We start from the raw sequence: 12,378 nt of genomic DNA on the forward strand, positions 1-12,378 counted from the left end.
GAACTATTTTTACAATTCAATATTTTGTTATATATTCACTTATTTTTTAGTGATTTTAAAGTTTGTTTTATTTTATAATATGCATCTTTAACTTATCACAATCAACATTCAAGTAATATTATATCTCTTCACATATGGTATAAAAAATACCATAAGAACAGTAAGCATCCATTCTTCTCCCCTGGCAGTTGTGCAATGTGTCATACATTTTATTTCTACATGTGTTATCAATCCCAATCTAGATTGTTATTCTATTCTTTTGTTTTAAAGAGTGAATTTTATGCCAAATAGAATTTCAATGTGAAAAAAAAGTATCATAAAAGTATTATACTCTCAGGGGTGCCTGGGTGACTCAGTCGGTTGAGCATCTGACTCGTGATTTTGGCTCAGGTCATGATCCTAGGGTCATGGGATCGAGCCCTGCACTGGGCTCCTCACTGAGTGTGGATCCTTCTTAAGATTCTCTCTCTCTCCCTCTGTCCCCCTCCCCTACTCACACTTTGTCTTTCTAAAACAATTTTTTAAAAGTATTATACTCTCTGTATGTATATATAATAATATATGTTATGATTATATTATATATATATATATACACACACACACACACACACACACACACACACACACACACACATATCTTTGGGAAGGTCTTCTTTAAGGTTATAAAAATATTCTACAATTTTTTCCAAGACTTTTATGGGATTTTTCTGTCTCACTCTTTAAATATATAAGCCTTGGAGCACCTGGATGGCTCAGTCAGTTGAGTGTCTGACTCTTGGTTTTGGCTTAGGTCATGGTCTCATGGTTTCATGAGGTCAAGCCCCATGTTGGGCTCCATGCTGACAGTTCGGAGCCTGCTTGGGATTCTCTGTCTTCCTCTCTCTTTGCCCCTCCTCCACTTGCGCTGTCTCTGTCTCTCTCAAAATAAATAAACTTAAAACATCTTTTAATATGTAAGACTTTAACTTATCTGGAGTTTATTTTGAAGAAAACTGTAAGTGAGGTATCCAATAGTTTGATTTCCCCAAATGTTCAATCAATTGATCCAGCACCATTCCACTTATGAAATAATCCTAATTTCTTCACTTACTTGCAAGTTACCTTTATCATAAAATCCAGGATTATTTACACCTATGTCTGGCCTTCTTTTCGCAGTCCATTTATCTGCCTGTGTTTATGTTTTAATATTTCATAGGGGCACCTAGGTGGCTCAGTCAGTTGAGCATCCAACTCTTGGTTTCAGTTCAGGTCATGATCCCAGGGTCGAGCCCCGAGTCGGGATCCGTGCTGGGCATGGAGGCTGCTTGGGATTCTCTCTCTCCCTCTGACCCTCTCCCCTGCTCATGTGCGCTCTCTCTCTCTCAAATATAAGTAAATAAATAAATTTTAGTATTTCATAGGCCTTGCTGCCCCTGATTTTGTTTTAAAATTTTTGTTCAGGGGCGCCTGGTGGCTCAGTTGGTTAAGTGGCCAACTCTTGATTGCAGCTCAGGTCATGATCTCAAGATTCGTGGGATTGAGTCCCATGTCAGGCTCTGCGCTGGACATGAAAACTGCTTAAGATTCTCTCTCCCTCTCCCTCTCCCTCTGCCTCTCCCCTGCTCACTCTCTCTCTTTCAAAAAAATTTTTTTAAATAAAGTACTTTTTTCTTCAAAAAAATCCTGTTCAAAAATCCAGTTTATAAAAAAATAAATAAACTGTTATTTTTGGAGGGAAATGACATATTTATGCTGTTCAAAATTCCCATTCAAATCTTTTGTTTATTTAAGTCCTCTGTATATTTGGGCCTGAGGAGGAATTTAGGGTTTTTTCAATATTAATTAATTCAACAAATATTTAGTGAGAGCCAATTTTGTGCCTTTAAGTGTTTTAGTACTGGGTTTGGAGATTTAAATTTGGAAGAAAGTAAGTCTGTATAGAAAAGAGATGCAAAGACAATGATCGCTTGTGTAAGACACAAGTAACCAGAAAAAAAGCTGAGAAAGATGCCCCAATAAGAGAGAGAAAAACCAACAGACTATGATATCACGGAAGTCAAAAGAGAGAGACAGAGATCACTCATGACAAATGGATAATTAACTATTGGAACTTTGGCAATTAAGTCATTAATCCACAGGGAAAGGCTTGGCAGATCCATCTTCATTTCTTAAATATTTTGGTCATTTTGTTCAATGCCACTTAAAAAAAATCCATTCTTTCTCCATGACTCAATAAGCTGTCACTATTATATCTTAAACTTTCTTTGAGTCTATTTGTGTGTTTTCTCTTCTATCACAACGACCATCCATTTCTCTACTGAAACTAGATTAATTGTTAGTCTTATACCTATGTTGTGATACCTGGTGAGAAAGATCTTGCTCATGGTTCTTATTTTTCTAAATTGTCTTGCTTGATGTCAATTCAAGAATTTATTCTTGGGGCGCCTGGGTGGCGCAGTCGGTTAAGCGTCCGACTTCAGCCAGGTCACGATCTCGCGGTCCGTGAGTTCGAGCCCCGCGTCGGGCTCTGGGCTGATGGCTCAGAGCCTGGAGCCTGTTTCCGATTCTGTGTCTCCCTCTCTCTCTCTGCCCCTCCCCCGTTCATGCTCTGTCTCTCTCTGCCCCAAAAATAAATAAACGTTGAAAAAAAAATTAAAAAAAAAAAAAGAATTTATTCTTTTGGAGGAACTTTAAATCAATCTTCATTAGAACAAAGATTAATTTAGATGACTTTGGGAATAGTTGACATGTCTATAGTGTCAATTTATCCCCTACATATCCGGGATATGATTTAGCCCCTTACCAATTCAAATTCTATTTTGTACTTCTCAATAAAATTGTAGACCTTTAGTCTGACCTGAACAGTTAATGTTAGGTCTAGCAGACTTGGTAGGTGTGAAACCCAGATGTAAAATGAGTGAACAGGTGAATTAAAATGCTTAAGTTCAACCACTAGGCCAGAGAAGAGCCAGATCTCCCCCATGACAGCCATTCCCTCTGGGTTAGTTTCTTCCATCCACTTCTTTTCTCCCTTCCTCCTGAGCCAAGACTGCATAGGGGTCATGGTTCCGCTGGCAGAACCCAAGAACAGCAGTGGAACTGAGAGTTCCTGCAGAAAGGTTGGCCTCCTCAGAAGACATCTACCAAAGAAGCAGAAAATGGTGGGGCGCCTGGGTGGCTCAGTCGGTTAAAGTGTCCAACTTCGGCTCAGGTCATGATCTCACAGTTTGTGGGTCTGAGACCCGTGTCAGGCTCTGCACTGACAGCTCAGAACCTGGAGCCTGCTTTGGATTCTCTCTCTCTCTCTCTCTCTCTCTCTGCCCCTTCCCACTTGTGTGCACTCTCTCTCTCTTTCTCTCAAAAATAAACATTAAGAAATTTTTTAAAAACGAAGCAGAAAATGGCAAATACCACTGAGACACGGAGAGGATTTGTGATAAACCCACTCAGGTCATCACCTGAGTCACCTTTAAATTGCCAGGGTGACACTTTTTTTAACGTTTATTTTTAAGAGAGAGGGTGAGCGCTTGCACACGTGCAAGTGGGGGAGGGGCAGAGAGAGGGAGACACAGACTCCAAAGCGGGATTCAGGCCCTGAGCTGCCAGCACAGGGCCTGATGCCCCGCTCGAACTCACAAACCTTGAGATCATGACCTGAGCTGAAGTCGGTCACCTAACCAACTGAGCCACCCAGGCGCCCCTGCCAGGATGACATTTAAGGGAGTAGAGGCTCTGCTGCTGTGACAAATGCCAGAGTTGGAAATATGCTACGTGGACAACATTTTTATCCTTCCGTGGTGATGAATCCTGGGGTCACATGTATGTGATTTAATTTAATCCTCACACTTAATCCCCATTTTGCAGATGAGAGAATAGCCCGAGGAAGAGGAAACCGCTCACATGTGCTCCTGATTCAGCCTGCCTCCAGTCCCCATGCTCTCAATGAGCACATGTCACCTCCCTTTGCCATGTCCCAGGATCTCCTGCCAGGCCTCCCACGCTTCCCGCACAGAACACAGACACGGGGCACCCGGGGGTGCTAAGATGCAGTTATTTTATTCTAGTCAGCCTGATTGAGAGTGAATTAGGTGAGGACAGGTGTCTGGATTCCAGCTTTAGGTGTAAAGAACAGGACAGGAGGATGGGGCTCAGAAGGGGCATCAGCGGCAAAGATTCATCTCCCCAAAGTGTTCAGCTTGAGATCTTCTACGGTGTTCTGAACTGCTTCACCCATGCAATATTCGTTGATGGCTATCTGGGAGAGAGTAAGACGAGGAGGGACAGAAGACCTGAGCGCATGGCAGCGCTATCCATTCCCCCAGGATCACCTCATGCCTCATCCCCAGTGATTCCGCTCCGTCCCTAGCAAGAACCTCTAGCCCACAGACCGATTTCTGGAGAGAGGGCCGCGATCAGTCAGACCAGGATGGAGACGCCCCCCCCCCCCCCGTCACCCACGCACCTGTGCCAGGAGGGAGTCTGAACAACCAGTGAGGGAGGCAAGAAGAGGAGAAGATTCTGGAGGGCGCGATGGGGGCTGGGCCTGGGTGAGGGGCAAGGTAGCTGAGTCTGGGTCCATGCGATGTCTCCCTCACCTGAGACTCATCTGTCAGGTGTACTGGATGTATGGAATGTGTATGTGTGTGTTGTGAACAATCCCATGTGCCCTGGGTGCCCGTAGTCATGCAAGAAATTCCACTTCTTCACAAAGCTCTCATTTTACAGAATCAGCACTTAACGGCAAGTAGAGGTAAGAGACAGACTAACCAAAATCGACCTAACTGTGCAACAAGAAAAATAACAGAAAAAGATAGTTCACCAGAAATACACTGACCAGCCCTGGGGTGCAGCTGCACGTAGCTAGGAGCTGCCTCGAGGGCCTCAGGCACCAGAACAACAGAGTGGAAAATCTGACTTTAGACCCTGAATTGATACAGAAGGAAGTGAGACTCTGAACCAAAGGAATAGCAGCCATCAAGGTGGGCACAAGGGGAAGTAAAACAGAAGCCAAAAACCAGAAGCTTCCCAAAGCCAGGGAGTCCCTTCCTGGGAAGAGAGTCTGAGGGCAGGTGCCTTAGTTTCAATATTCCTCAACTAGAACTGACAAGGCTCCTACATGTGCAGGAGCTGAATGAAGAACTTTCTCTTTCCTGTGGAAGGCTAAAATCCTACTCCTGCAATTCTGACACCCCTAACCTAGAAAGAAAAAAATCCTACGAGTCAACACGCTTTCTATGCCACACCGATATTAGTCCCCTATTTTCCAACTGTGCGTAAGGTAATTCGCACACAAGGGACACGTGTGGTAGAAGAACAGGCTGGGTGTGCACATGGCGTGAGGTTGCGTATTCTATGTGCTGTAGAGCGGAGCAAAGGTTTATGTGCTCGATTGTTTATAGCTCTTACCTGCCATGTAGCCCCTGACTGCATGGTCTGTATGTGGAATATTACAATCTGCTGCACGCGCAACGTGAAGGTTGGGGAGGCGGGGAAGGATAGGAAATTACCATGACTAGTCCATCCAAGACCCTGGATATGAGTCCGTTCTCCACGTAGCAATCCTGGATTTTTTTCATGGCTGTTCTCTCTGGTTCAGTAGCATTGACTTTTGTGAGGGACAAGTCCAACAGTAATTCATTTCCATTGGCCACCGCAAAAAAGACGTCATAAAAAATGGGGCAAGTTTCCGCTGAAGACACAAACAGAAAACACCTTCACAAAAGAATCAGCAGAGCAGGAGGTTCCTGTTTGCCCGCCACTTGAGAGCAACTCACATATATCCAGGGTCTTCTGACTCACCTTCCGCGGAGACCTGCCCACTCCCAGGACTGCTTACATCCCAGACAGACGGAACATTTTCTATGAGGCACTCTCAGCAGAAGAGAGCAGCCGGAGAGACCCCTGACCGGTGCCTCCGGGCATCCCAGCCTGCCTGTTTCTGCCTTTCAAATAAGCACCACTACCCCCAACTAACTCTCCCCTATTGTGTGCACGACTAATGACCCCTCCATCTCCAAACCTCTCCCTCCATTCAACGACTAAAAACATCAGGGGGGTTCTGCAGGACTCCTGGACAATGATCTCCCAGCTGCCGCTTAACTTTGTGGCTAGAACCTGTTTGGAGATCACCATGGGAGGTGAAGGAGTGAGATAGAGCAGGGCAAGGATCAGGAAGGTCCTCTGTCCCTCCATCTGCTCTCACCCATCTTGACGCCCAGCGCTTGGGTCACCAGCAATGCCAGCACAAGCAGTGCCCCCCTCATCGTGTCAGCTGCTAGAATGCTCTGCTCAGGACAGGATTTCTGCTGCTTTATAAACTACTAGCACCCTAAGCCCAGCCCACACACCCCCCCCCCGCCAGAAGCTCCAAAGGCCTGTGGGCAGGGACCTGGCACATGTGGGTGGCTCCCTCAACCCTTGGGCTGTTAAGAGTGGGAAGCCCTTCCTACTCTTGAGGACAAAGCTCTTGGAGAGGATGTGGTTTTTTTCTTTGCCAAAGACCAACTGGAGGTGATGTGTCTAAGTGATTCCATGCTGAGCCAACTGCTCTGTTGTCCCAGCTCCAACTGTCACCCCTGTTTCCTGCTACTCCTTCCCTCAAACTATCCTGGTTCCCAAATGCGATACTCTCCCAAGACAAAGAGATAAAAATCACAGGAGGGGTCAAGGACAGGTCTACACCACTACAGGTAGACAAAAAATCATCCAAAAACCTTACTTGTGCCCAAGTTTAAGTCCTAGAGATAAGTATGGGGTGCTAGACCCACCTCAAGCCTCTTGAACACCTTAACTGCTGCAGTCTGTGGATCAAGCCCTGAGAATGGGTGGACACCATCCTTGGGCTACCAATCACTCCCTACTAGGGGAGTCTCAGGACGCTTGGGCATGTAGGCCTCCTCAAGGGCTGGTAACACTCTAAATTAGGATCATGTCACCTGCTTCCCTCTCACCCTTAAGGAAGTAAATGCCTGGGCACCTTCTTGACTCCAAGTAGCTCCAGGTTTGGCCCTGTCTCACCCTCCTCCATCAGTAAACTTAATCCCAAGAGGAGGTTGGACTTACTAGCCCATCCAGAAACATTAGTGAATAGTTGTGGGGTTGTACAGTTTGTCTCTTATGTCCATTGTGAGTTGGAGCTCCACATACCAAGGTGCCAGGTCAACCAAAGGTGCTTAAGCGCTCTCAAGAGCTAAACTGAACCTTCTAATCTAGGAAAGTAGTTTATCGGCACAAACATGACGAGATAGTCCATGAAAATTATTGAAGGAAACTCCCAGTGGCCAAATCTGAAACAATTTGAGCAAACAAAAGAAATAACATTGTATTGGTTGATAACCCAAAGTATACAATTAAATGTGTGAGTCCATACTGATATAAATGTTTAAATAAATAAATAAGGAGATAAGAGACAGATATTCTTTACAAAAGCATTCTAGATAATACACATAGGTACTCTCCCTTAAGGAGGTGGAGCTTATTGCCTGCCCTCCTTGTGAGTGGGTTAGACTTAATAATTCATTTCCAAAGAGTAGGTAGGAGAAGGGGAAAACCATGCAGAAACCTGGCAAAGCCAACATTAATCAAATGATCAAGGCTAACGTAACCAGGGATGATACATATTACCATGTGACAATACGACACTTCACCTCTTTGGTGTCTCCCTAAACCCCATACCTAAAGTTCAGACTCTTAAACTATGAGAAAAACAGCAGACAAAGTCAGCTTAGTGGACATTCTGTAATACCTGGTCCTCAAGACTATCAAGGCCATGACAAACAAGGAAAGACTAAGAAACTATCACGGACCAGAAGAGACTGGGAAAACATGACAATTAATGCAGTGTGTGTAGGATGTGGACTGGATTCTAGAACACAAAGACGATATTAATGAACCAACTGGTAAAATCCGAATAAAGTCTGTAATTTAGTTAGTAGTAATATGCCAGTGTCAGTTTTGACAAATCTTTGCAACTTTTCTGTAAGTCTAGAACTATCCCCAAATAAAAATGCATTAAAAAAAAAAAAAAAAAAAACCAAACACTTGCATTAGGAAAGGATTGCATATACTGGCAAGACTTCAGCCAGCAAGTGCCCCTGACCTCGGCGAATGTCCCCACATGAAGAGATATCTCAGACGGACTTGTGGCACCCAGTGGGTCTGCACGGACATCAGCATCCTGACTGTGTTGCTCCAGCACTCCAAAATCTGGCTTCACCATCTCACAGAGCTGGGGAGAACTTGAAGGAAGGGCCTAGTGAAGGACAGCAGACGGGGGATCCTTGCCCAAGCGCCCTGACCACCCTGAAATTCTGTCCCAGTAAAGAAAGAGCAAGCATGGCCACTCTGGGGCACATGAAGCTTGTGTTCCCAGGCGGATAGGTGGCCAGGAACCTCTGAGGAACATCTGCAGTGACCTGAGCTCGTCATGAGGTGACCATCATAGGTATGACCTTGGGGCCTCATGACTGGAGTGGCTCCATGGTGGCTAACTGACAGCTGGAGCCCAGGACTCGGTTCCTCTTAGCCAAGAGCAGTTACCGGATGTGAATCCTGTTTGGCATAGAGTTCTGACTGGAACCAGAAAGCTTTTGTCTTAACCTTCAGCTCTGGGCTCCAGCAAACCTCCTTCTGTCACAGAGACTCAGAGAAAAGGCCCAGCAGGTACCTCCAGCAAGCAAGCATTAAGTACAAATGTTCTCGGTTATCAACTCCACACAAATGAGATATTCCTTTCTTCCATCTAACAAACATTCGTGAAGTCCCTGCTACATTTTGGCCCCTCTCCTCATCCTGGGGATGCAGCAGCACACACGGCAGAGCCCTCACTCTCCTGGAGCTCATTATGCGTCTAAGGGGGAGGGGAAGACGATCAACAAATGACAAGGAGTGCTATGGAGGGAGACGAAGTGGGAGAGAACAGCATGTGCTGCTGGGGGAGGTGGGGGGCCCTGACATAAGGGATCAAGCATGTGGGAAAGTCTCTCTGATAAGGCGGCGTTTGAGGAGCCCTGAGCAATTATGCCATGAATCATATGCTTGTTAGGAAGAGCCTCCTGGGCAGTGGCAACAGCTCGTGCAAAGGCCCTGGCGTGGTCAAGAAGCAGAAAGGAGACCCGTGAGGGAGGAGAGAATGGCAGGAGTAGATGCAGAAAAGCAGCAGGTCTTCGGTGGGGCGCTGGTTACGCAGAGCACACGACGGTCCCAGGCCACAGAAGCAGTCTGGCTTTTCCTCGGATTGTATCTCCAGAGAGATAATGGTGTGAATACTATGAACAGTATAGAGAAACTCAAAGGAAGAAGCCAGTTGGGGGGAAATGATATTCCTGTGTCTGCCTGAGGTGCTATTAAAGTGACCAGGTGACAGGACTCGGTCAAGAGACGACTAGAACCTGGGCACCAGCATGTAGGGGAGGGTTCAGGGCTCCAGAATCAGATTCAGGAGACTGGCTCAAGGGAGGCCACTGAGCAGGTCAAGGACACAGATTATGACGAAGGCAGGGCAGGAGCCACCAGAGACCGGCCTCCTTTTGGTACTTGCTAGCTGTGAGTCCACTAGCTAAGCACTGGGTTTCCTGAAAAATCCGTAAGTTGAGACCAGACCATCTTCAAGGTCACATGTAATGACAGGCTGACATTGGCCATCATTCGGGAGGCCTGACTTGGGAGACTCTCTTGCCCCTTTCCCCAGTCAACCTAGAAAATTTCAGTTCTGAAATTACTGGTGTCAGCTGACACTTGGACAGAGCCCTCAAGACGGGGAAGGGGAGCCAAGGTAGCGTCATCTGTTGACTCGGGGACTTAGGATCCTGCCCACACATACATCTCCTCCCTCCACAGCCCCCAGGCAGTTCTGAGAAGCAGCCCAGAGAGGCCTGGCGGTGCCTCCTGGAAAAGGATGTTAGACGCAGCCCTCCCACCCTGCCCTACTGTTGCGGCCACAGCAGGTATAAAAGGGTTCCAGGCTGGGGAGGGAGCACCTGCCACTGCATCATGAAGGGGGCTCGTGTTCTCGTGCTTCTCTGGGCTGCCTTGCTCTTGATCTGGGGTGGAAGTAGGTGTCTGGGACATGAGTGTCTGGGGACACAGATTCTCCAGGGGTTCTAACACCTTCCCAGGGCACTTCTGAGCATGGCGGGAAGGGGAAGGGAAGAATGTGTCCTGATGAAGGTCTTTCAAAAGGGAGGGTCAGCTTGTCTTTGTGTTCCAGATTGTGAAATTTGCCCAGCCGTGAAGAGGGATGTTGACCTATTCCTGACGGGAACCCCCGACGAATATGTTGAGCAAGTGGCACAATACAAAGCACTACCTGTAGTATTGGAAAATGCCAGAATACTGAAGAACTGCGTTGATGCAAAAATGACAGAAGAGGATAAGGAGAATGCTCTCAGCTTGCTGGTGGGTCTAGCTCTGTGTCTGTGCCTCTGACGCCTGTCTGGGGGGTCTGCTCAGGGCAGTGCAGGAGGGGGGTTGCTCATGTTTGTTCTCCACCATGGCCCTTCCCTGGGAATCTGGGAGGAGAAAGACGCCATGGCTGGGGAAGTAGAGGGGATCATGTGGGGAAGATTCAGCCTACCCCTCAAGCTTTGGGGCTGGCCCAGGCTGCTCAACGCTGCTTGGCCACCAGCTTGGGGGTCTGCAGGCCCTCCTGTGTCCCTGGCATCACTTGGCCTCAGTGTCAGGCCCTCAGCTCTGGCCTTCCTGACTCCAGCCTCTCCAGCACGTGAGACTGGATCTTCAAACTGTTTGCACTAGGTGCTTCCTATCTCCAAACGTCAGTTCCTTTTCTCTTAACTCCTCAAGTTCCATATTCCACCCCCCCCCCAAAAAAAACCCTCATCTGTCGTCATTCCCTGGGTCCCAGAGGGCCATTCTGTGCCTCAAATACTGAGAGAGAGGAGGAGGGGAGGGGAGAAGAGGGGCGGGGCAGGGAGGGGCGAGGGGAGGTGAGATGAGGCAGCTTCCAAAAGCCCTCCTCCTGCCCTGCCATTCTGTGCCTCACATACCAAGAGAGAGGATGATGGAAGGGGAGGGGAGGGGAGGGGAGGGGAGGGGAGGGGAGGGGAGGGGAGGGGAGGAGAGAGGAGGAGAGGAGAGGAGAGGAGAGGAGAGGAGAGGAGAGGAGAGGAGAGGAGAGGAGAGGAGAGGAGAGGAGAGGAGAGGAGAGGAGAGGAGAGGCAGCTTCCAAAAAGTTCTCCTGCCCTGCCCAGGCCTGGGATGCCCTGAGTGGAGAATTCCAGTGAATCCTCTCTCTGCTGTCCCAAAAGTAGGAACAAGCTACTGCTTCAGCAACAAGTGTTCAAAGGACAGAAGGAGGAAGCAGGCTGGACCAGCTCATTCCTGGAGTCTCCCAGATGCCCACAGGTGCATCTGGAGCCCTGCCAGGACCTTCTTGCCAGCCTCTTTCTATCCAAGTCTACCACTTCTATCCGAGACTGCCCTCCATCCCATCATAGTCACCCCTCTTCTTCACTCTGTTTCATTGGAGGAAGCTTCTAGGCACACCCTGGGATTCTCTTGTTGTGCAGTAGATTGGGAAGAACCACCTTGGCCTGCTCAGATCCAGAAGCCACCCTCCAAACAAGCCTGCAGGCTCCTCCCCACAAAGTGTCCAGTGCGTGCTCAGTAGAGCTTGATGTCTCGCGTACCCCTCAAGGTCTCACCAGGTCTCCTGACTTTCTCTTTGCAGGACAAAATATACACAAGTCCTCTGTGTTAAAGGAGCCATCACTGCCAGGAGCCCTAAGGAAGCCACTGAACTGATCACTAAGTAGTCTCAGCAGCCTGCCATGTCCAGGTGTCTTACTAGAGGATTCCAGCAATAAAAGCCTTGCAATTCATGGAGAGTGCTTGCTCCTTGGGCTGGGCTTGGGGGGGGGGGGGGTGGAGGGGTGTTGCAGCAGGGGGACCACCAGTGTGCCTTCCAACCGTGGCTAGATTTGAATGCAGTCAGATGTCCTTCCTCCCCTGAATCCCAGAGGTGAGGGGAGGGGTGATGACCATTAGCACAGGTGGCATGTCTGAGCACTTCCGTGGACCAGGACCCACACCTCACATGCATTATCTACCAAATTTCAGCCTCCCAGTGACCTCAAGAGACGGGAGTAATCATCCCAGTCTTACAAGCAAGGAGACTGGGGCTCGGAGAGGTAAAGTGTCTGCCAAAGATTACAGGCTCCCGGGCGTCAGGACCTGCTGCATCTGTGCACCCACTGCCAGAGACGGCTCAGCTCACCGTGTGGCTGTGCATGTGTTAGTCCTTCTCTGGGCCTCTGATTCCCACCTAGAAAATGGAAATACCTCCCCTCTCCAGGGCCTCTTTGGTGGGGCCACAGAAAATCATGGGTGAGAAACAGCCCCTGTCCCAAGCACCTGGATGGAGAGAAAGAACAAGGGTCAAGG

General features: G+C 48.1%; 2 protein-coding genes across 3 annotated transcripts; one reads left to right on the forward strand and one right to left on the reverse strand.

Annotated features, from left to right (window-relative positions):
* Positions 1–4,019: 4,019 nt before the first annotated feature.
* On the reverse strand, positions 4,020–6,249 carry CH2 (major allergen I, polypeptide chain 2). The gene is given in 3 exon segments (NM_001048154.1): positions 4,020–4,234; positions 5,487–5,668; positions 6,182–6,249. Coding segments are annotated over 3 exon segments (324 nt in total). The 5' UTR covers positions 6,243–6,249; the 3' UTR covers positions 4,020–4,153.
* A 3,599-nt stretch (positions 6,250–9,848) lies between these two features.
* Positions 9,849–11,816, forward strand: LOC677877 (major allergen I, polypeptide chain 1). 2 transcript variants are annotated; one of them, NM_001048153.1, is given in 3 exon segments: positions 9,849–9,923; positions 10,187–10,374; positions 11,666–11,816. In NM_001048153.1, coding segments are annotated over 3 exon segments (267 nt in total). In that variant the 5' UTR covers positions 9,849–9,874; the 3' UTR covers positions 11,696–11,816.
* The last annotated feature ends 562 nt before the right edge of the window (positions 11,817–12,378 follow it).

This window comes from Felis catus, chromosome E2 (assembly GCF_018350175.1).
Source record: "Felis catus isolate Fca126 chromosome E2, F.catus_Fca126_mat1.0, whole genome shotgun sequence".
Taxonomy (NCBI): Eukaryota; Metazoa; Chordata; class Mammalia; order Carnivora; family Felidae; genus Felis; species Felis catus.